The sequence below is a fragment of the Bos grunniens genome, chromosome 8 (genome assembly GCF_055505025.1).
Source record: "Bos grunniens cultivar Pamir isolate PY7600 chromosome 8, Bosgru_T2T1.0, whole genome shotgun sequence".
Taxonomy (NCBI): domain Eukaryota; kingdom Metazoa; phylum Chordata; class Mammalia; order Artiodactyla; family Bovidae; genus Bos; species Bos grunniens.
The window spans coordinates 21,241,626-21,266,824 of record NC_141172.1 but is presented as its reverse complement, the minus strand read 5'-3'; the positions used below and the strand labels follow the sequence as shown (position 1 = coordinate 21,266,824).

Sequence of the window (25,199 nt, the reverse complement as noted above, 5' to 3'; positions counted from 1 at the left end):
ACCGTCCAGTTGTCCCATCACCGCCGCCAAATTCCTCTTTCCGTTAGCTGTCCCTTCATCGCGCCAGAAACGAGCCCGAATCTGTAAAATCGGCCCCAACTCGCTCTCATTCTCTGCTTCAAATGCCTCCGTAAGCGCCTTTTCTTTGTAAAAGTGGGCTCGCTCAAGTTTCTGTGCAAAAGAAAGCACAATACTCAGGGGAAACCAGAAAACGCAAGGTTCCAGGTTTACCACAGAACAAAACGTCTCTGGCAAGGACTCAGACTGAAGATTTCTTAGTGCACTGCTCAAGGAGCACCAACTTGGTCTCTGAACAGCTACGCCTTTCCTCTGGCTGCCAAACCCGCTGAAAGGAAGTCTCAGAACTCGCTGCTGCTGCTACTGCTGCTAAGTCGCTTCAGTCGTATCCGACCCTGTGCGAGCCCATGGACGGCAGCCCACCAGGCTCCCCGTCCCTGGGATTCTCCAGGCAAGAACACTGGAGTGGGTTGCCATTTCCTTCTCCAATGCAGGAAAGTGAAAAGTGAAAGTTAAGTCGCTCAGTCGTGTCTGACTCCCAGCGACCCCATGGACTGCAGCCTACCAGGCTCCTCCGTCCATGCCAGGCAAGAGCACTGGAGTGGGGTGACATTACCTTCTCCCGGAACTCGCAAACTCCATAATAAAACCGTTAAGAAGACATCCTCCTCCCTCTCGTGAACTGCCAGAGATGCGCACTGTGCCAGGAGCGGGCGAAGAAACTTTTGCTCATTGATTTCTGGTGTCCGCGTGCTCCTGTTGGGCTTCCAATGAATCACGGAAACTCTATGGCCAAGATCTATTTGCTAGTGGCAGGAGTGATGCTCTGCTCCATCCCTGATTGTCCTCTTGACAACAAACTCTTCATATATTTGAGACAGATGAAAACGATCCCCTCTCAGTCATGCCTAGAGCACAGACACGACTTCAAGTTTCATTTGAGAAGAGAGAATATCACCCCAATTCAGATGACTCAAGGCACCTGTTATCACCAACTGATGCTCCAGCAGATCTTCAACCTCTTCACCACGGATAGCAGCTGTGCTGCTTGGAACAGCGCCTTCCTCAACAAACTACTCCAGCCTGGGTCAGAGCCTGGAATAGCTGGAAGAAGTGACTCTGGACTGTCCCGATTTGGGAATTGCCGTCCGGAAGTATTTACAAGGAATCCATCTCTATCTGAGCCTGGGAGGTTGTCAGAGTGGAAATTAAAAGTGCCTTTCCCTCATGTAAGAATCCTCAAGAAAAGTCAACAGATACAATGAAAATTATACTTGTGACCACTCTCCACTCAATAAGACTATTGTTTGCTTAAGCCTCCAAAATGATCATCTGTTTGCTTACAAACTGAAAAATGTCTGAAATGAAAATCACAATTTTACAAAAATATTTAGACAAGGAACACAATCTCTTTTCTTAAATAAATAATTTTATAACATAATTTAAAAGATTTTTTATGTGTTTTGAGGGTATTTTCTGTTTTCAACATATGAAATTTTTTTATGGAAAAGTTTTTAAGAGAGTATGTTGTTAAAGGTATTTGTCAGTTAACCTAATGCTTAGCTTCTTTAACATGTAAACAACAAAGTGTCAGGAATTTGATTCTAGTGGACACTTTTCTTTTCTTCTTTGAAGAGCACAATTCAGGCCTTGATCAGGTAAATCTTCTAGTTTGCTCTCCTCCAAAGAGTGAGTTGAGAACATTGGTGCCATTGTTTTGAGATTTTTTTTCATCATCAACCTGTGACTCCAAATTTGCCTGTACTACTTGAGTCTACTCTCCTTGAAGGCAAAGAGAAAAGACTGGTGGGTCACATGGGATGCTTCCAAATACCAGGAGTAGATGGGGTAATAGCACTTCTCACATTACATGGCCTGGACTTATCCTAATGGGAGTCTCATGGCAAGGAACTTGGGAAATAATTGGATGATTAAGAGAGGAGAAGACAAGTTCAGTGCACAAGACCGTTTTTTCATTTTTGCACTATTTGTCCTAATGGAGCTCTGGGTGGGTGTGCAAGGGGAAATCCAATGTTCTTGCTTGCACACACTCTGACAAACTTTTATATCACAGTTTCAGCTTGGGGAAGATGACAGAGATGTCAGTTAGAGTTCAGAGCATCATAGACTATTTGAAAGAAGCATTCAGGTTGACTCCCAAAGGCATAGGCCAATGAGGAAAACATCTACAAGTGTAGACAAAATGTTTCCTTATTACCTGAGGGAGACAACGAAAGACTGATCAGGCAGCTCCTTGCAAGTACTTGAGAATCACTGAGCTAAAACTGGACAGTGGGTCTTCCACTCACCATACCTTCCAAATGTTGAAAATGCAAACTTGAAGAAAATATTTCTGCAAATGATCTTTAAAAATTCTCTCACACGTTATTTCATCATATCCTCCCTTGTAGAACTGTGAAGAATATTTAAATTAGTGCGTTATCACATCATATCTATTAACAGATGTTGGTATTATTATTTCTCCTATCATTACCATCCTTGTGAATTGATGTTACATGAATATGATTGAGCTCAAGAAATGTTACAGCCCAGACGAAATGTCTAGGAACAGGGTTGAGGAAGTTGATTTCCCCTTTCAGGTATTTTACAGACTCCTGGAGGTATTCTTAGGATAAAACAGGACATGTTATATCTTATTGTTCAAGCTTCTTCAACAAAAGAGCATAGACTGGGTAGTTTGCAAAGACCAGAAATGTATTGCTGCAAGTTAGTTCTTGAGTCTGGATATCCGAGAACTGGATATCAGTGTGGTCCAGTTCTGGTGAGAGCCTGCTTCAGGTCTCACACTGCAGAGTTCTCCTTGTATCATCACAGGGCAGGAGAGGGAGTAGTTTATATCCACCTCTTTTATAAGGGCATTATTTCCTTTTGTGAGGTCTCCATCCCCCACCCTAAGCATATCTCAAAAGGTCTATCACCTGATATCATTTGCTTGGTTTTAGGACTTCAAGATATGAATTTTGTGGGATCCTAACCATTCAGAACATAAAGGGCTTTAAAGTCTACATGCTTGTAAGAATATAGTCATGCTGAGCAAAAAAAAAAAAAAAGGAGCAGGTTAGCAGGCAAAAAAAGGAAATCAGGGATTCATATCCAAACTCTAGATTTTCAACCTGTCATAAGGCTTTAATTATTACGTATCAAATACTGGAAGTCACACTGAAATGGAACTCAACAGCTGATGCAGTGGAATAAATGGAGCATGAAAATGATCATTCATCATTCCTTGTGAGGATTCTCTGAAGTATCTGGATCAATGTAGTAGCAATTGCCGTGTCGGTAAAGATCCACCAAGAGTATTGTGGTAAACTGCCTGGTTGCTGTGGGCTATGAGCATCAGGGAGAGTTTGAGTTCAGATACATGGCTCTGTATATGACACCCAGCATGTTCTTTTCAGTCATAACGTCACTTGAATTCAGTCCCTCAGTTGTGTCCAACTCTTTGTGACCCCATGCACTGCAGCATGCCAAGCTTCCCTGCCCATCACCAACTCCCATAGCTTGTTCTAATTCATGTCCATTGAGTCAGTGATGCCATGCAATCATCTCATCCTCTGTCTTCCCCTTCTCCTCCTGCTTTCAATCATCCCCAACATCAGGGTCTTTTCTAATAAGTCGTCTCTTCACATCAGGTGGCCAAAGTATTTTAGCTTCAGCATCAGTCCCTCCAATGAATAGTCAGGACTAATTTTCTTTAGGATGGACTGGTTGGATCTCCTTGCAGTCCAAGGGACTTTCAAAAGTCTTCTCCAACACCACAGTTCAAAAGCATCAATTCTTCAGCACTCAGCTTTCTTTATAGTCCAACTCTCACATCCATACATGACTACTAGAAAATCCATGGCTTTGACTAGATGGCCCTTTATCAGGAAAGTAATGTCTCTGCTTTTTAATATGCAGTCTATGTTTGTCATAACTTTTCTTCCCAAGAGCAAGTGTCTTTTAATTTCCTGCCTTCAGTCACCATCTGCAGTGATTTTGGAGCCCAAGAAAATAACTGTCTCTTTCTGTTGATTTCCCATCTATTTTACATGAAGTGGTGGGGCGAGATGCCATGATCTTCATTTTCTGAATGTTTTAAGTTTTAAACCAGCTTTTTTCACTCTCCTCTTTCACTCTCATCTTTAGAGAAAGTGTTCGTCTAGTTCCTCTTTGCTTTCTGCCATAAGGGTGGTATCATCTGCATGTCTGAGGTTATTGATATTTCTCCCAGCAATCTTGATTCCAGCTTGTGCTTCATTAGGCCTGGCATTTCACATGATGTACTCTGGATATAAGTTAAATAACAGGCTGACAGTATACAGTCTTGATGTACTCTTTTCCCAGTTTGGAACCAGTCTTTTGTTCCATATCCAGTTCTAACTGTTGCTTCTTGACCTGCATACAGATTTCTCAGGAGGCACATAAGGTAGACTGGTATTTCTTTCTCTTGAAGAGTTTTTCACAGTTTGTTGTGATCTACACATTCAAAGGCTTTGGTGTAGTCAATGCAGTAGAAGTAGATGTTTTCTGGAATCATGACCTAGTTGAGGACAATTAGGGGTGAGGCATCCTCCTGAGTTTAACATAGTGCTGGGCAAAGGCTGAAAAGCATGTTGCACTTGCTACTTGAATCCCCAGACCACATGTGCCTTCAAGGAAGGAGACTCCTAGTGGTTTTAGCAAAAAACTCAGTATGACTGGTACCAGCAGGAATAGAGTGGAAATACCAAATGCTGTCTATTACAGTTCCAGGAAATAGGGCCCAGATGAAGAAAAATAGCTTGGTCATTTGTAAATGCCTTCCAGTGGTAGAAGGAAATCTGAGAAACTGCTTTAGCTACAATTACTTGTTGAGGACTTCCCTGATGGTGCAGTGAAGAAGAATCTTTCCTCAGGAGAGACAGATTCGATCCCTGGTCCAGGAAGTGTCCACCTGCCACGGAACAACTAAGACAGTGCTCCCCTGTTACTGAGACCCTGCTTTAGAGCCCACACGCTGCAACTCCTGAAGCCTGCACGCTAGAGCCTGAGGAGGACTGCACAGCAAGTAAAGCGGGTACTGCCAGGAAGAGCGATCCCCACTTGCCATAGCTGATGAAAGTCCGGGCAAGCAGTGAAGACCCAGTGCATCCAGAAGTGAATAAGTAAATAAATAACCACAAAACAACTTGTTGAGCGATTACACTAGGCCTGGTACAGAGGATACCAAAGAGAAGACAGAGTTCAGTCACTACAGAGCTGATTTGCCAAAGATGGTCACATATTTCTTATTTGAAGTTTGGAACATAAGGGGACAAGACAACATAAAATCCACTGTAAAATAAAAAGAATTCAGGAGCAGAGCCAAAAATTAAGTCTTCCCATGAAATAATCAACATTTACCCCATTCTGAATTAATTAAAAAGATGGTTTCCTTTTATTTGAAAACAATAGACTTTGATTGGAACTTGAAAGTCATTTGGGAAATCTGAAATTTAATGCAAATGAACAGAGAGAAAGATTCACATGGATGGTGACTCCTAAATCATGCTTTCTCACTGGGGATAATGCTACTTCCATGCATGCAGACATTAGTTTTCTGGAATATGAACAAATATTGTCATTACAATGATTGGTTATTACATGTCAAAGCTCAACCTGATACAACAAAATCTAACCCCTTAGTAATTATTTCTGTATTTGGCCTTTCTTGTGTATCATATGTAAGAGGAGCACTGAGATTGAGTTTATGGAATATAAACAAATTTTATACAAGGTCAGTGGTGCAACCTAAGGCGAATTGATGGTTCACTGAAGGACTTTCTCTGCATCCTTTGCTTGAAATCTTGAAAGCAAAATGGAGAGAAAACAAGAATCCATTAACAAAGACCTAGAAGAATTAAAGAATAAGCATACAGAGACAAACAGCACAATTACTGAAATTAAAAATACTCTAGAAGCAATCAATAGCAGAATATCTGAAGCAGAAGAACAAATCAGTGAGCTGGAAGGTAAAATGGTGAAAATAACTTCTGAAGAGCAGAATAAAGTAAATAGAATCATAAGAACTGAGGAGAGCCTCAGAGACCTCTGGGACCATACTAAATGCACTAACAGTTGAATTAAAGGTATCCCAGAAGAAGAAGAGAGAAAGAAAGGGTATGAAAAAAATTTTGAAGAGATTATAGTTGAAAATTTCCCCAACACGGAAAAGGACTCAATCAAGTCCAAGAGGCGCAAAGAGTCCCATACAGGATAAACCCAAGGAGAAACACACCAAGACACATTCTAATCAAACTAACAAAGACTAAACACAAAGAAAGAATATTAAAAGCATTAAGGTAGAAGGAAAAAGTAACAAACAAGGGAAACCCCATACACTTAACAGCTGATCTTTCAGCAGAAACTCTGCAGGCCAGAAGGGAATGGCAGGATATATTTAAAGGACTGAAAGGGAAAAATCTACAACCAAGACTACTGCCCCTGGCAAGGATCTCATTCAAAATTGATGGAGAAATAAAAAGCTTTTCAGACAAGCAAAAGTTAAGAGAAGTCAATACCACCAAACCAGCTTTACAGCAAATGTTAAACGGATTTATATAGTCAAGAAATAAAACAGAGGAAAGAGGATCTACAAAATCAACCCCCAACAATTAAGAAAATGGCAATAGGAACATATATATCAATAATTACTTTAAACGTAAATGGATTAAATGCTCCAACCAAAAGACACAGCCTGGCTGAATGGACACAAAAACAATACCCATATATATGCTGTCTACAAGAGACCCACTTCAGACCTCAAGACACATATAGACTGAAAGTGAGAGGATGCAAAAATATATCCCATGCACATAGGAAGCAAAAGAAAGCTGGAGTAGCAATCCTCGTATCAGACAAAACTGACCTTAAAATAAAGATTACAAGAGCTAAGGAAGGACACTACATAACGATCAATGGATCAATCCAAGAGGAAGACATAACAATTGTAAATATCTATGCACCCAACATAGGGGCACCTCAATACATAAGACAAACACTAACAGACATAAAAGGAGAAATTGACAGTAACACAATAACAGTAGGAGACTTAAACACCCCACTCACACCAATGGACAGATCATCAAAACAGAAAATTACTAAGAAAACACAAGTCTTAAAGTGATACATTAGATGAGATGGATCTCATTGATATCTTCAGGACACTCCATCCAAATGCAGAAGAATACACCTTCTTCTCAAGTGCACATGGAACATTCTCCAGGATAGACCACATCCTGAGTCAAAATCAACCCTCAGTAAATTTAAGAAAATTGAAATCTTATCAAGCTTCTTCTCTGACCACAAGCTGTGAGACTAGATATTAATTACAAGAAAAAAACTATAAGAAACACAAACACATGGAAATTATACAATACATTTCTAAATAACCAACAGATTACTGAAGAAACCAAAAGAAAATTAAAAAATTTCTAGAAGCAAATAACAATGAAAACGCAACAACTCAAAACCTATGGGATGCAGCAAAAGCAGTCTAAAGACAGAAGTTTATAGCAATACAATCCTACCTCAAGAAACAAGAAAATCATGGAATAGACAACCTAACTTTACACCTAAAACAACTGGACAAAGAAGTACAAAAAAACCCCAAAATTTGTAGTAGGAAAGAAATCATAAATATCTGAGCAGAAATCAATGAAAAAGAAATGAAAGAAACAATAGTAAAGATTAATAAAACTAAAAGCTGGTTCTTTGAGAAAATAAACAAAATTGCAGCCTTTAGCTGGACTCAGTATATTGAAAAGCAGAGATATTACTTTGCCAACAAAGGTCCATCTAGTCAAGGCTATGGTTTTTCCAGTGGTCATGTATGGATGTGAGAGTTGGACTGTGAAGAAAGCTGAGCGCCGAAGAATTGATGCTTTTGAACTGTGGTATGGGAGAGTCCCTTAGACTGCAAGGAGATCCAACAAGTCCACTCTAAAGGAGATCAGCCCTGGGTGTTCATTGGAAGGACAGATGATGAAGCTGAAACTCCAATACTTTGGCCACCTCATGCAAAGAGTTGACTTATTGGAAAAGACCCTGATGCTGGGAGGGATTGGGGGCAAGAGGAGAAGGGGACGACAGAGGATGAGATGGCTGGATGGCATCACCAACTCGATGGACATGAGTTTGAGTGAACTCCAGGAGTTGGTGTTAGAGAGGGAGGCCTGGCATGCCATGATCATGGGGTTGCAAAGAGTTGGACACGACTGAGCGACTGAACTGAACTGAACTGGACTCATCAAGGAAAAAAGAGAGAAGAATCAGTTCAACAAAATTAGAAATGAAAAAGGAGAGGTTACAACAGACAATGAAGAAATACAAAGGATTTTAAGATAGTATTATGAACAACTATATGGCAATAAAATGGATAACCTGGAAGAAAAGGACAGGTTCTTAGAAAAGTTCAATCTTCGAAGACTGGGCCCGGAAGAAATAGAAATAATGAACAACCCAATTACAAGCACTGAAATTGAAGCTGTGATAAAAAAAAATCTCCCCCCACCCAAAAAAACCTCCAGGACCAGATGGTTTCACAGGAGAATTCTATCAAACGTTTAGAGAAGAGATAATGCCTATCCTTCTAAAACTCTTTCAAAAAATTGCAGGGGAAGGAACACTTCCAAATTCATTCTACGAGGCCACCATTACCCTGATACCAAAACCAGACAAAGACAACAGAAAATAAGAAAACTACAGTCAATATCACTGATGAACATAGATGCAAAAATCCTCAACAAAATTTTAGCAAATAGAATTCAGCAACACATCAAAAAGCTCACACACCAGGATCAAGTTGGATTTATTCCAGGAATGCAAAGATTCTTCTATATATGCAAATCAATCAATGTGATATACCATAGTAACAAATTGAAAGATAAAAACCACATAATCATCTCAATAAACACAGAAAAAGCCTTTGACAAAATTCAGCACCCATTTATGATTAAACCTCCTCAAAAAATGGGCATAGAAGGAACCTACCTCAACATAGTGAAGGCCATATATGATAAGCCATGACTCAGTGGATGTGAGTCTGGGTGAACTCCAGGAGTTGGTGATGGACAGAGAGGCCTGGCGTGCTGTGATTCATGGGGTCACAAAGAGTCGGACATGACTGAACGACTGAACTGACTGACTGACTGACAGCAAACATTATTCTCAATGGTGAAAAGCTAAGAGCATGCCCGCTAAGATCAGGAACAAGACAAGGGTGTCCACTTTCACCACCATTATTCAACGTAGTTCTGGAAGTCCTAGCCTCAGCAATCAGAGAAGAAAAGGAAATAAAAGGAATCTAGATTGGAAAAGATGAAGTAAAGCTCTCACTATTTGCAGATGACATGATACTGTACATAGAAAACCCTAAAGATAGTATTAGAAAATTACTAGAGCTAATCAGTGAATTTAGCAAGGTTGCAGGATACAAAATCAATACACAGAAATCACTTGCATTTCTATATGCTAACAATGAAAAATCAGAAAGAGAAATTAAGGAATCAATCTCATTCACCATTGCAACCAAAAGAATTAAATATCTAGGAATAAATTTACCTAAGGAGACAAAAGAACTTTACACAGAAAATTATGAGACACGTGAAAGAAATCAAAGATGACATAAACAGATGAAGAGATATTCCATGTTCTTGGGTAGGAAGAATCAATATTTTCAAAATGACTACATTAGCAAATGCAATCTACAAATTCAATGTGATCCCTATCAAATTACCAATGGCATTTTTCACAGAACTAGAACAAAAAATTTCACAGTTTTTGTGGAAATGCAAAAGACCCCAAATAGCCAATGCAGTCTTGAGAAAGAAGAATGCAGTTACAGTGCTTCTAATTGGGTTGTTCATAATTTCTATTTCTTCCTGACTTCAGATTATACTGTGATGCTACAGTCATCAAAACAGTATGTTACTGCACAAAAACAGAAATATAGACCCATGGAACAAGATAGAAAGCCCAGAAATAAACCCATGCACCTATGGGTACCTTATTTTTACAAAGGAGGCAAGAATATACAATGGGGCAAAGACAGCCTCTTCAATGAATGGTGCTAGGAAAACTGGACAGCTACATATAAAAGAATGAAATTAGAACACTTTCCAAAAAACATACACAAAGATAAACTGAAAATGGATTAAAGACCTAAATATAAGACCAGAAACTATAAAACTCTTAGAGGAAAACACTCGATGTTCTTAGAGGCAGAACACTCGATGACATAAATCAAAGCAAGATCCTCTGTGACCCACTTCCAAAAGTAATGGAAATAAAACCAAAAGTAAACAAGTGGGACCTGATTAAACTTAAAAGCTTTGGCACAGCAAAGGAAATTATAAGCAAGGTGAAATGACAACCCTCAGAATGGGAGAAAATAATAGCAAATGAAAGAACTGACAAAGGGTTAATTTCCAAAATATACAAGCAGCTCATACAACTCAATGCCAGTAAAACAAACAACCCAATCAAAGAGTGGGGAAAAGACCTAAACAGTCATTTCTCCAAATACATTACAGGTGGCTAAAAACACATGAAAAGATGCTCAATATCACTCATTATTAGAGAAATGCAAATCAAAACCACAATGAGATATCACCTCACACAGGTCAGAATGGCCATCATCCAAAAGTCTACAAACAATAAATGCCGGAGAGGATGTGGAGAAAAGGGAAAGCTCTTGCACTGTTGGTGGGAATGTAAATTGATACAGCCACTAGGGAAGATGGTATGGAGATTCCTTAAAAATTAGGAATAAAACTACCATATGACCCAGCTATCCCCTTTCTAGACATATACCCTGAGTAAACCAGGGTTGAAAAATACACATGTATCCCATTGTTCATTGCGGCACTATTTACAACAGCTAGAACATGGAAGCAGGAGAAGGCAATGGCAACCCACTCCAGTACTCTTGCTTGGAGAATCCCGTGGATGGAGGAGCCTGGTGGGCTGCAGTCCATGGGGTTGCTGGGAGTCAGACAGGACTGAGTGACTTCACTTTCACTTTTCACTTTCATGCATTGGAGAAGGAAATGGCAACCCACTCCAGTGTTCTTGCCTGGAGCATCCCAGGGACGGGGGAGCCTGGTGGGCTACCGTCTCTGGGGTCACACAGAGTCGGACACGACTGAAGTGACTTAGCAGAACATGGAAGCAACCTAGATGTCCATTCATAGATGAATGGTTAAAGAAGTTGTGGTATATATACAGAATGGAATATTACTCAGCCATAAAAAGGAATGCATTTGAGTCAGTTCTGATGAGGTGGATGAATCTAGAACCTGTTATACAGACTGAAGTGAGTCAGAAAGAGAAAGATAAATATCATATTCTAATGCACGTCTATGGAATACAGAAAAATGGTACTGAAGAATTTATTTGCCCGGCAGCAATGGAGAAACAGACATAGAGAATAGACTTATGGACACGTGCAGAGGGGAGGAGAGGGTGAGATGTATGGAGACAGTAACATGGAAACTTACATTACCGTATGTAAATATATAGCCAACGGGAATTTGCTGAATGGCTCAGGAAATTCAAACAGGGGCTCTGTATCAACCTAGAGGGTTGGGATGGGAAGGGAGATGTGAAGGAGTTTCAAAGGGAGGGATATATGTATACCTGTGACTAATTAATGTTGAGGTTTGATAGAAAACAACAAAATTCTGTAAAGTAATTATCCTTCAATAAAAAAATAAATTTAAAAAATCAGTAGCTTTCACATTTAAATTATAGCTTAAAATTTTATGTAATTCTTAACTCTACATTGAATGCAAAGAGTAAGATTTATACTTTCTTTTTCTATGTACAGAGAAAAGATATCCATAGAGTCCATAAAAACATACCCAGTATACCTCTGCTATCAAAATTTCACAGTGGAGGCACCTAAAAAATATCTAAAAAGGCTCTGTGGTCAGAAGAAAGAAGGGAAACATGAAAAACAATGATTGAGAAATGCTGCCTTAACCCATTTGGAGAGTGCAAAATGAAAACAAAAATGAAAGTAGAAAGCAAGAGGGAACTTTCAGAAAATGGAAACCATGGGCTCCTACTTAAGACACAGGCCTGAAGGAAGGTCTTCAGAGAACAAAGAGAGCAGGTTCACAGAGTCACCCACCTCCCCAGGAGAAGCATCTGCAAGGTCCCCGATGGCCCCAGCCTGGTCCTTACTTCTGGCCCTGCTGCTGCTCAGCTGCAACGCCATCTGCTCTCCGGGCTGCCACCTGCCTCACATCCACAGCCTGGCCAACAGGAGGGTCCTGATGCTCCTGCAACAACTGAGGAGGGTCTCCCCTTCCTCCTGCCTGCAGGACAGAAATGACTTCGCATTCCCCCAGGAGGCGCTGGGTGGCAGCCAGTTGCAGAAGGCTCAAGCCATCTCTGTGCTCCACGAGGTGACCCAGCACACCTCCCAGCTCTTCAGCACAGAGGGCTCGGCCGCTGCGTGGGATGAGAGCCTCCTGGACAAGCTTCGCGCTGCACTGGATCAGCAGCTTACTGACCTGCAAGCCTGTCTGAGGCAGGAGGAGGGGCTGCGAGGGGCCCCCCTGCTCAAGAAGGACTCCAGCCTAGCTGTGAGGAAATACTTCCACAGACTCACTCTCTATCTGCAAGAGAAGAGACACAGCCCTTGTGCCTGGGAAGTTGTCAGAGCAGAAGTCATGAGAGCCTTCTCTTCCTCAACAAACTTGCAGGAGAGTTTCAGGAGAAAGGACTGACACACACCTGGTTCAACACAGAAATGATTCTCATGGACCAACAGACCACATGTCCTCCTGTGCTGCCATGTCAAGGACTCTGATTTCTGCTGTCATTGAACCCTGAATTGAATCAATACGTCAAATGATTTCTGGAATATTAAGCAACATCATGTTCTACTCTATAGGAACTGGTTCCTCACAGATGCCAAAGTTGACCTATCTACGTATTTAATTACCTGGACATTTATTTATCTACTTTAATATTTATTTAACTATTCATAAATATTTAAATTATTTTGTTGATAAAATAGTATGTATGTATACTTATGGGAAACTGTATATTTTGTATTTAGTCAGTTTATGATTTTTCTTCCTTTATTAAATTCTTACTGTAAAAGACTTAACTTTGTTTTTTCATTAAAACAGAAACACCAAGCCTGAATGGCAACTTGATTAAAAAGTGCATTTTACGATTCCTTGAGCCCTCTTTAGGATTCACATGTTAGAAGTAAAAATACTCTAGCTCTAGCTATGTTGTTGCTCTGAGGACCTTGAACATAACCACTCCAGTGCTTTTTGTAATTCTGATTTTTTTCAAAAACAGTAACCTAAAAACAACGAACAACAACAATAAAAAATCCATCCTTCAGGATTTGATGAATCTTTGGGAAGGATTTTCTGCCTCTTGTTGGTTGTGGAATTTTTTCCCCTGGAAACAATTGTAGAGATGCTTGAAGACATGGTATTCAGTTGGCAAGAGATGAGGTGCATATCTTATCGTTACACTCAAATATCACAGTCATTCACTTCCTCCCAATGTAGAAATCCCAAGTGTGCTCTCCTCATTCACTCTGCATGAAGGTGTCCTCTCCATTCATACAGCTGTGTCCTTCTCCATTACGGTTTCTGGTTGTCAATTTCCCCTTATGACAGCAAACTACCAACTAAAAGCGGAACCCAAGTGAACGTTCTAGATCTGTCAGACACTCTCCTATGACTTCACCTGCTCTGCCTGCCAAGCACTGCAGGTCCAGACTGTCCAGCCTCCCAGAGAAACACAGTAAATAGAGGGAACCCTGCCCCACAGTGAACAATGGTGGAGACACCAGGGGCTCCTCTGAGTGTTTACCTAGGCTATTCCATGTGCTGGTTGCACCAGGAGGAACTCACCTGGTTCAGGAATCTCATTTGAGAAAAGCTCAAAGCACCGTAAACATGGAAAGACAGCAGTAGCTTGAGAACTTGGAAGGAGAACAGAGATGTTTAAAGTGTTCACTGGAGCAGCAGCGGGTTCTCAGGACACAGAACAACACAGATGAACTACACTGAGGCAAGTGCTTCTCCACAACATTCCTGTTCAGAGACTGAGAAGACTGAAGCAGATGCTGAGAGCAGAGGCAGAGCACGAATGTCTGGCCACCAGCTGTGTCCCCAGCACAAGTGACGTTCACACCACAGTAGCCTGCAGAGTCCTGGAAGGGGCGACGGTCACTCCCGTCACAGCTGCAGACTTGTTTCTTCCTTAGGACCCAGCAAGTTATCACAGAGCAGGACAAGAGGTACCTGGGGATAATGCAATCCAAGGAAGCTCTTAAATTCCATCATGGTGTCTTTGCATCTTTGAGAGACAAACAAAATCAAACAAGATTGAATAGAAGGGGCACAGGCAGGGCTTTTAATACATTTAGCAACAGCGGGACAGAGCTTTCCTCGCAGGACTCATGTTAGTAACATGCACACTGGAAGAATAAAATTTCTCAAAGTAACAAAGATCTTTGTGGAAATTCATGTATTTAATGTAGGCAATCTTCAGGACACTGACGGATCAGTCATCTTTCTCTTCTTTCCAGCTGGGACATACAGCACTCAGTAGCTATATGTAAAGTCGGAGGGACTTTTGAAATAATTTTATTTTTTATTCATTTTTCACTGTGCTGTGTCTTCATTGCCGCATGGACTTTCCTCTAGTTGTGGCAAAGGTGGGTCCTCTCTAGTTGTGGTGCACAGGCTTCTCACTGTGGTAGCTCCTCTTGTTGGGGAGCACAGGCTCCGGTGCACTTGGCTTTGGTAGTGGGGGTCCTGGGGTCTAGAGCACAGGGCAATAGTTGCGGCACACGGCTCAGCTGTTCTGCAGCATGCGCATCCTCTAGGACCGCATGTGGTCCTATTGGCAGGTGGGCTCCTTACCACTGAGCCACCATAGAAGCCCCTCAGGGAACATGTAAAGTACATTGAGAGGTTTGGAAACTTTCTTGAGGATTAGGGCCCTAAACAAGTAAAAAACATTCTGATATTACTGCTAAAAATATCATTTCATTAACAAATTATTTTCTAAATAACCTTTTCATGTCAGTTCTATAGCATTACTTAATGATGTTTAATAGGTTGAGCTAGAAATTTTTTAAAAAGATAACATACAAGGCTTTGAGGCTTAGTTCACAATTCAAGCCAGTTTCTCTCTGCTAAGGAGAAAAATGTTAACTGCTTCTGTCTAGGAAGCACACATGCGCTTCCATCTTGGTCACACACAGGCCTCCTCAACACCCACATCTTGACCAGAAGTTGGGAAATAGAGTAGCGGTTCTTCACTGGACTCCATCAGTAGACACCAGGATGACCCAGCTGGACTGGAGGTGAGAAATGCAGGTGTCTTCCTTGAGAATGAGAACAGCAGGTTACCTGAGGAGGTCTCCTGGAAGGGGACTTTGTCAACCAAAAAAAAAAAAAAAACCCCAAAAACATGACTCCCGAGAGTTCATTTTATTGGGAGAACTTGCTGAGGACTATAGGCCAGAGGACAGCCTCCCCTCAGCTCTGAGGAACTGCTCCACGGACATAGAGGAGGTCAGTATGCATGCGATTGAGGAGAAGAGGTGACGTGCAGATAAGCTCACATCTTGGGAGAAAGTGGCTGAGAATCAGGAGGAACAGATGTCTCTCTGAAAGATTTTAAAGCTTTTCTACCCATGAGAAGGTGTAAAATTGGGTTCATCAATTTTCTATGGAAATTATTTAACTATCTGAAGGCCTGTTGTGTCAGTTTTCCCAGAGCACAGAGTGCCTCGTTCCTGATCTCAACCCTGAACTCCTATCAGGGTGTGTTGGAGGTCAGGGACTGCAGTGGGTAGAGACTTCATTCTGCAGAATCTGATGCAGAAAGATGTTTTCATTGTCATCCTGAAGGAGAAATGTCAGAACTCATGTGGCAAGAAACTGTTAGATGCTTTTTTTTTTGTTCTTAAGCTCACAAGAAAGTGCAAAAGATTAAAATACATAGAAACTAGGGCTTACCTTTCATAGGGTTAATAAAATCATTTTACTATATTTCATTGAGGAAACCACTCATAAATGCTTAGACTTCAGCGAGGCTTGTGTGATCGGACTTCCCAACCAGGGATTGAAATCAGGTCACAGCAGTGAAAGTGCTGGATCCTAACCACTAGATAATGAGCAAACTCCTGCTTTTCTTTTAGCTGGCAGAACAATCTACTCCCTTCCAACTACTTAATAGTGATTTTGACTATTTATGATTAGATCTTAATTTTGCGGACTGCAGACCACACACTGTGGCCCTACAAAACAATAGATAGTGACCCTTTGGCATCTGAAATGGATTAAGGGGTCTTTGTCAACTCACTCTCCTCCTATCACTTATTTCATTGGTTCCTTAATGTCATGTTCATTTGCAGCCTTCCTTTTTTTTTTTTTAAATTGGATCGATCAGACAAATCAAAGCCCCCAAGGTTTGCTCTTGAATCTTTGCTATGATTTGAATAGTTCATTTGTCTAGATTTATATTTTTCTCCAGGAGTATAAGTAAGTGGGACCCTAAGAGTTAATGAGAGGATTCAGTTAAAATTATAAAGAGCTTGAAAATGACTAGTCCATTCAGTTCAGTTCAGTCACTAAGTTGTGTTCGACTCATTGTGACCCCATGAATCGCAGCATGCCAGGCCTCCCTGTCCATCACCAACTCCTGGAGTTCAACCAAACTCATGTCCATCGATTCGGTGATGCCATCCAGCCATCTCATCCTCTGTCATCCCCTTCTCCTCCTGCCCCTAATCCCTTCCAGCATCAGAGTCTTCCAATGAGTCAACTCTTCACATGAGGTGGCCAAAGTACTGGAGTTTCAGCTTTAGCATCAGTCCTTCCAAACAACACCCAGGGCTGATCTTCTTTAGGATGGACTGGTTGGATCTCCTTGCAGTCCAAGGGACTCTCAAGAGTCTTCTCCAACACCACAGTTCAAAAGCATCAATTCTTCAGTGCTCAGCCTTCTTCACAGTCCAACTCTCACATCCATACATGACCACTGGAAAAACCATAGCCTTGACTAGATGGACCTTTGTTGGCAAAGTAATGTCTCTGCTTTTTAATATGCGATCTAGGTTGGTCATAACTTTCCTTCCAAGGAGTAAGCGTCTTTTAATTTCATGGCTGCAATCACCATCTGCAGTGATTTTGGAGCCCCCCAAAAATAAAGTCTGACATTGTTTCCACCATGTCCCCATCTATTTCCCATGAAGTGATGGGACCAGAAGCCATGATTTTCGTTTTCTGAATGTTGAGCTTTAAGCCAACTTTTTCACTCTCCTCTTTCACTTTCATCAAGAGGCTTTTTAGTTCCTCTTCACTTTCTGCCATAAGGGTGGTGTCATCTGCATTTCTGAGGTTATTGATATTTCTCCTGGCAATCTTGATTTGATCTTGTGCTTCTTCCAGCCCAGCGTTTCTCATGATGTACTCTGCAGGGTGACAATATACAGCCTTGACAGATTCCTTTTCCTATTTGGAACCAGTCTGTTGTTCTATGTCCAGTTCTAACTGTTGCTTCCTGACCTGCATATAGGTTTCTCAAGGCAGATCAGGTGGTCTGGTATTCCCATCTCTTTCAGAATTTTCCACAGTTTATTATGATCCACACAGTCAAAGGCTTTGGCATAGCCAGTAAAGCACAAATAGATGTTTTTCTGGAGCATGATGATCCAGATGTTGGCAATGATCCAACGGATGTTGGCAATTTGATCTCTGGTTCCTCTGCCTTTTCTAAAACCAGCTTGAACACTCCATTAGTAGCAGGCAATAAAATTCAGCGATTGTTTTTAATATCATAATTACTATTATCCAGATTAAGTTCAGGATGTTTTGGAATCATTTAATTCTATTTCATTCTAGTTTCTTTCAAAGCATCTTCTCATTGCCTGAGTGGATTTATTACCTAGACAGATGCTCAGCAAGGCTGGTCTCCAAGACACTGACAGCAAAGGTTAGTATTTCAGCAATTGGCATTCTAGTTGTCCATCTCTTGTTAGGTGATGGGTTTGACTTCTTCCTTCTCTCCTGAAACTAATCCTCATGCATTAATTGAAAGAAAAATGAGGTAGCTGATCTTGCAAAGCAAAGGACAGTCACTTGACTCAGGACTCGACCTTCGTGAGCTTCTGTCAGAGCAGCCATGGCCCAGCCTTTCTGTTGTTCATACTGGCCTCATGCTTCCCCTCTACCACAGCTCATCCCCAGCTGTGCTGCACTGAAAGTTTGCTAAATCAGAAGACATCATTGTGTTGGGGAAAACAACTTCCCTTCATTCATATTCAGACATTCAGACTTAGATTAGTTTTCTTTTTGCCCACAAAACAACTGTGGAGTTTTACTTTCTAGGAAAGTGGCAAAGGGAAACAACAACAAAAAAAAAACTAAAGTCTTACATATGATAGAGATACAGCCCCTCTGCCTTTCTTCCCTTCACTTTATTGTTCTTATTTCAAGGTGAATTAGAACTAGAGCAGGAGCAGCAAGACCAATCCTGGTCAACAAGTCACTAAAAGAATGTAGAAACTAAGTGAAAAATTATACTCAAGTAAAGGAAAGAAGGCTATTTCTCCCTGAACCAGTAGCCTGGTTCTCACCATCCTTCATTCTCAGAGGAAGAAAGAGATAGAGGAACAGACATATCCAGTGGAATCAATGGTCTGAATGAATGACTGAAACTCTCTAGATTCTGTGACATAAGCTTCCAGTGAGAGACAACACCATCACTGAATCTCCTTCCTCCAGCTCAGAAACTCTGAGCAGAAAAGTGTTGAACAGTTTAAGTAAAAGTCTTGAATAATAAAAATGTTCTCATTTGAGTGACAAATATCCAATTGGATGGGTACATTTGAAATTATTGGGAAATACGTAAATTTAATACTTTAAACTGATGACATTTTTTTGATCATATTGCGAATACACAAATGAAAATCAAAAAAGGAAGTGAAAGTGTATTAAAACAATTAGAAAATGAAAATTACCATGTTCCTTATTTAATGGCCTTGCTTAGAAAGAGTGGCGTCAGAGAACCTACCTCAAGGTTCCACCAGACGCCGCCTCAGCCAGGTCAGCAGCAGCCTAATCTTCCCCATGGCCGTTGTGCTCTCTCTAATGATGGCCCTGGTGCTGGTCAGCTATGGCCCTGGAGGATCCCTGGGCTGTGACCTGTCTCAGAACCACGTGCTGGTTGGCAGGAAGAACCTCAGGCTCCTGGGCCAAATGAGGAGACTCTCCCCTCGCTTCTGTCTGCAGGACAGAAGAGACTTCGCTTTCCCCCAGGAGATGGTGGAGGGCGGCCAGCTCCAGGAGGCCCAGGCCTTCTCTGTGCTCCACGAGATGCTCCAGCAGACCTTCAACCTCTTCCACACAGAGCGCTCCTCTGCTGCCTGGGACACCACCCTCCTGGAGCAGCTCCTCACTGGACTCCATCAGCAGCTGGACGACCTGGACGCCTGCTTGGGCCCGGTGACAGGAGAGGAAGACTCTGCTCTGGGAAGGACGGGCCCCACACTGGCCGTGAAGAGGTACTTCCAGGGAATCCGTGTCTACCTGAAAGAGAAGGAATACAGCGACTGCGCCTGGGAAATCGTCATAGTGGAAATCATGAGATCGTTCTCTTCATCAATCAGCTTGCAAGAAAGGTTAAGAATGATGGACTCAGACTTGAACTCACCTTGACATGACTCTCACTGACTGAGATGCCACATCACCCTTGCACGCTCCCCTGAGGTCATTTCAGAAGACTCTGATTTCTGCTTTAGCCACAGTGTTTCCTGGATTCAATCAACAGTACTTTCTCAGTAGCAATAAGAAAGTAGATATAAAAAGTATTTAACTGCAAGAGGATAACTCCCCTGATGTTATTTATGTTTATTTATGTATTTGTTTTCTTTTATCTCATCATATTTATATTTTCATGTAAAAATGTTTTTCTGCATTGTAATAAAATTTAGAAAATATGTTCATTTCCTTAATCTTCTAATTTGTTTTATTTATTAAATTTTTATGAAAGTAACTTTGTTTTTTCATTATGAAGAACTAAATATATATTTTGTCTACATAAACCTATCATGGAATAGCATTTGTCCATTTATACTACAGAATAGTTGTATTACGTTTCAGAAATGATTGTCAAAAGGTAGAATTCCTGGAATTCCCTGGCAGTCCAGTGGATAGGACTCCATGCTTCCAGTGTGAGAAGCTCAGGTGCTATGGATACCTGGTCAGGGAACTAAGATCCTGCAAGCTGTGGAGTGCAGCCCTCTCTACCCAAACAAAACAAAACAAAACAAAAAAAACCAAGTAGAAAGGAGTCTCTGAAATGGTGGTAAATGATTAGCCCTCAAGTCACAAATATAAATAGTGTATACCCAATCAGCAAAGAATGGTTGGTGTCAGTATGTGGGGGGAGGACTCACCTCCTCCAGGGAAGCTGCGAACATGTGGTGCTGAGTGGCTGATCCTGACACCTGTTACTCTTTCTCCCACCTTCTCCTCAGTCCTGCTTTACTGAACAACCCACTCCCTTACACTATATCTTCACTGCCTCCAACACAGGAGCTCTGTTCTGTGATGGTTTCTGGCTTCAAAATTTCTCTGAGTGGAAATCACTGGAAGAGAGCCACAAGTGAAAGGAGAGTTCTAGAAGTTTCAAAACCTTTGAATTGCAGCTTTGCTATTTAACAGCAGTGTGACCCTGAAAAATATCACAAACACTAAGGAGAAGGAAATGGCAACCCACTCCAGTATCCTTTCTTGAAAATCCCATGGACAGAGGAGCCTGGTGGGCTACAGTCCATGGGTCACAGGAGTTGGACATGACTGAACCAACTTAGCATGCATGCAGGCATGCATTCTATCTTGATCTTCTTCTCAAATATTGGGAAAATAACAGTAGTTTTTCATAGGAATACCATTTGGATCAATGAGTCCATATTACAAGAAGCATAAAAGTGTGCTTGGTCAAATAATCAGGACAGGGAGAGTCCTAGAGTAGCTGCCCACAGGGAGCAGGCAGGACAGCTGGCCTGAGGCAGTGACTGAAAGGCAGCACTGGAAAGATGCTAGGTCTTTGGTAAAAATATTTAACTTGGGTGCTAGTTTCATAGTATATTCAGTGTGTGAACTCTCCTGTGCTCAAGGCTGAAGACAATTCCAATTTCTGTGTTTCAGACTTCTAGAAGTATTCTTAGGAAGTCACAGAAATTCTTTGAGAAAGAAGAATTATATTGAAATGAATCCGCCACAGGTATACATGTGTTTCCCATCCTGAAGCCTCCTCCCTCCTCCCTCCCCATTCCATCCCTCTGGGTCGTCCCAGTGCGCCAGCCCCAAGCATCCAGTATCATGCATCGAAGCTGGACTGGCGATTCCTTCCATATATGATATTATATGTAAACCAGTACAATATTGTAAAGTTTAAAAATAAAATAAAATTTTAAAAAATTAAAAAAACATAAAATAAAAAATTAAATTGAAAAAAAAAGAAAGAAGGATTAGTAGAAAATGCTTTGATCTACTATAAAAATGAATAATAGGGAAATCATAGAGATCTCATATGAATGCAGAAAATCACACACATTACTCATTAATAATGTTTCTTGCTTCTTTAGTATGAGTACAACTCTACTACTTCTTGAAGACATTTCTAAACTTACCTTCTCAACTCGCTGTTGGGTTTCAGTCTTTCAGCAGCAAAGTAGAGGCAGGAAGAAAAGAGCAAGGGCCATGCAGGGTGAGGCTCTGCTCTCCAGCCCTGGGCTGTCCTGGGTTTGATCCTAGTTGTTTTCCATGAAGACTTCGGTCCCCTAAGTGCTGGCAGTGTCACCTCCTAGAGTCGGTCCTTCTCAGAAATTAGTGCCTTTGAGGAGAGACTGCTACAAGTGTATGCAGGTGTCTTATACCCAAGCGAGAGTCTTTCTCTGAACACGGGGCCATGAAGTCAATTTTATTGGTCCAAATACATAAACCTTGCACATGCATACTGCCAACGTCCATGACAACAATGACTACATGAAGCCACATTCAAGACCATATAAGCTCTTATATGTTCTCACTCATTGACAAAAACAGGATCTTATCATCCTTTTCAATTTTGCCAATCTGACTGGTGACACATAGCATCTAGCAGCAACCATTAATTTTCCTTTTCCTAATTGATGGTGGTTGTCATCAGTCATACTCCAGTCTTCTAGTCCACCTCTTGGAATTGGTTCAGAAGAACTCTGAAAGAAAAGCAATCTGCAGTGGGGAGGAGCTAAGATGGCGGAGGAGTAGGACGGGGAGAACACTTTCTCCCCCACAAATTCATCAAAAGAACATTTAAACGCTGAGTAAATTCCACAAAACAACTTCTGAATGCCAGCAGAGGACATCAGGCACCCAGAAAAGCAATCCAACTCTTCGAAAGGAGGTAGGAAAAAATATAAAAGACAAAAAAAGAGACAAAAGAGGGAGGGACGGAGTTCCATCCTGGGAAGGGAGTCTTAAAAAGAGAGAAGTTTCCAAACACCAGGAAACCTTCTCACTGCTGAATCTGTGCAGAGCCTTGGAAGCACAGAGGGCAACATAACAGGGAGGAAAAATAAATAAACAATTAAAACCCGCAGATTACAAGCCCTATGGTAACTCCCCCAGCGGAGAAGCAGCGCAGACGCCTGCACACACCATTAGCAAGTGGGGGCTGGGCAGGGAGGTGTGGCGCAGGCTGCATCGCTTACAGTAAGGATCTGGCCTGACTACCCCGAGCGCTATCTGAGCGAAATACTTTGGGTTAGCAAACCAGACTGTGGGATATCTACCATGTGAAAAGCCAGCCCTAACCTAAGACACCACCAGGCCCACGCACAGAACAAAGGACTGAACAGAGATAGCCGGCTGCAGACCATCCCCTCTGGTGACAGGCAGCCAGAGCTGGAAGGGGGCAATCGCAGCCCCAGAGAGACATTATCTATAAAACTGTAAGCAGGCTTCTTTGCTAACTAAGACTTCTTGGGGGTCTGGACAGTCAACATCCGCCTAAAAAGGTGCGCCGATTGTACACCTAGATAACTGAGCGGCAGGAAGGTGATAAGTCGCAGCAATCGCGCTCACCAAACACCTCATCACCTGAGCTGCTCGGACCTCGGAAGGGCACAAAATGCAGGCCCAAACGAGTCTGCGCCTCTGAGGACTACCCGAGTGCCTGAACCTGAGCGGCTTGGACCTGGGAGGTGCAGGCAGCCCAGGGCCGGCCACGGATGGTTCCTGGAGGAGCAACCTAGAGCCTGAGCAGTGTGGGCAGGGAGGCTACACGCGCCGTGAGTGGGGGCAGACCCAGTGTGGCTGAGGCACTGCGAGCACACACCAGTGTTATTTGTTTGCAGTGTCCCTCCCTCCCCACAGTGTGACTGAACAAGTGAGACTAAAAAAAAAAAAAAAAAGTGTCCTCCACCGTCCCCTTTGTGTCAGGGCGGAATCCAGACACTGAAGAGACCAGCAAACAGAAGAAGCAATAACAGAGGGAACCGCCTTGGAAGCTACAGGCAATAGATTAAAACCCTGTGGTTAGTACCGTCTACATAGGAAGGGGCCTATAGATCTTGAGAAATGTAAGTCGGACCAAGGAACTAGCCGAAAATGAACTGAACCCACAATACCGACAACAAAACCAGAGAAAGTCCTGATATATTTTTACTATTTTTACAATCATTCATTCTTTCTTTTTTTTTAAATTTTTAAAAAAAATTTTAAGTCCTCTATTATTCCTTTAATTTTCACTTTTATAACCTACTATTACTTTGCAAAAAAAAAAGGACCCTATTTTTTTAAAAGCAAACTTCATATATATATATATTTTATAATTTTTTTGACCTTTTTTTTTTTCCTTCTTTTCTTTAACATTGTATTTTTGAAATTCCAAACTCTACTCTAGATTTTTAATTTTAGCTTTTTGGTATTTGATATCAATTTTGTACCTATTTTTTTTTATATAATTTTTGTGACTTTTTTTCTTTCTTTCTCTTCTTCTTTTATATAACATTGTATATCTGAAATTCCAAACTCAACTCTAGATTTTTAATTTATGCTTTTTGGTATTTGTTATCAATTTTGTACCTATATTTTCTTTATAATTTTTGCTACTTTGTTTTTTTTTTCTCCCTTTCTTTTTCTTCTTCTTTTTTTTTTTAACATTGTATTTTTGAAATTCCAAACTCTACTCTAGATTTTTAACTTTTGCTTTTTGATATTTGTTATCAATTTTATACCTATATTTTCTTTATAATTTTTGCAACTTTGTTTTTGTTTTATTTTGTTTTCTCTCTTTCTTTTCCTTCTTCTTTTCTTTAACATTGTATTTTTGAAATTCCAAACTCTACTCTAGATTATTAATTTTTGCTTTTATGTATTTGTTACCAATTTTGTACCTTTAAAAACCCAATCTTCAGTACCCATTTTTCACTAGGGAGCGAGATTACTGGCTTGACTGCTCTCTCTCCCTTTGGACTCTCCTTTTTCTCCACCGGGTCACCTGTGTCTCCTCCCTAACCCCTCTCTACTCTACCCAACTCTGTGAATTTCTGTGTGTTCCAGATGGTGGAGAACACTTAGGGAACTGATTACTGGCTGGATCTGTCTCCCTCCTTTTCATTCCCCCCTTTTATCCTCCTGGCCACCTCTGCCTCCTTCCTCCTTCTTCTCTTCTCTGTATAACTCCGTGAACATCTCTGAGAGGTCCAGTTGTGAAGTGCACATGAGGAAGTGATTACTGGCTAGCCCACTCTCTCCTCTATTGATTCCACCTCATCTCTTCTGGGTCACCTCTAACTCCCTCCTCCCTCTTCTCTTCTCCATGTAACTCTGTGAACCTCTCTGGATGACCCTCACAGTGGAGAAACTTTTCATCTTTAACGTAGATGTTTTATCAATGGTGCTGTATAGAAGGAGAAGTTTCGAAACTACTGTAAAAATAAGACCAATAACTGGAAGCAGGAGGCTTAAGTCCAAAACCCTGACTCCAGGGAACTCCTGACTCCAGGGAGCATTAACTGACAGGAACTCATCAAATGCCTCCATACCTACACTGAAACCAAGCACCACACAAGGGCCAACAAGTTCCAGGGCAAGACATACCAAACAAATTCTCCAGCA

At 41.4% G+C, this 25,199-nt stretch overlaps 2 protein-coding genes and 1 pseudogene across 2 annotated transcripts; all 3 read left to right on the top strand.

Annotated features, from left to right (window-relative positions):
• The first annotated feature begins 660 nt into the window (after nt 1–660).
• On the top strand, nt 661–1,251 carry LOC147366757 (interferon alpha-7-like; annotated as a pseudogene).
• A 10,789-nt stretch (nt 1,252–12,040) lies between these two features.
• On the top strand, nt 12,041–12,773 carry LOC147366756 (interferon alpha-F). The gene has a single exon (XM_086414281.1). The coding sequence runs from the start codon at nt 12,087–12,089 to the stop codon at nt 12,771–12,773; it is 687 nt and encodes a 228-aa protein (XP_086270407.1). The 5' UTR covers nt 12,041–12,086.
• Nucleotides 12,774–13,004: 231 nt separating this feature from the next.
• On the top strand, nt 13,005–19,845 carry LOC147366755 (interferon omega-1-like). Its single transcript, XM_086414282.1, has one exon. It carries the CDS (start codon nt 19,161–19,163, stop codon nt 19,746–19,748), a length of 588 nt encoding a protein of 195 aa, XP_086270408.1. The 5' UTR covers nt 13,005–19,160; the 3' UTR covers nt 19,749–19,845.
• Nucleotides 19,846–25,199: the final 5,354 nt, after the last annotated feature.

Coding starts and splice junctions, on each gene's coding strand:
- LOC147366756 (XM_086414281.1), top strand. CDS start 12,087: ATGGAAACCATGGGCTCCTACTTAAGACACAGGCCTGAAGGAAGGTCT.
- LOC147366755 (XM_086414282.1), top strand. CDS start 19,161: ATGGCCGTTGTGCTCTCTCTAATGATGGCCCTGGTGCTGGTCAGCTAT.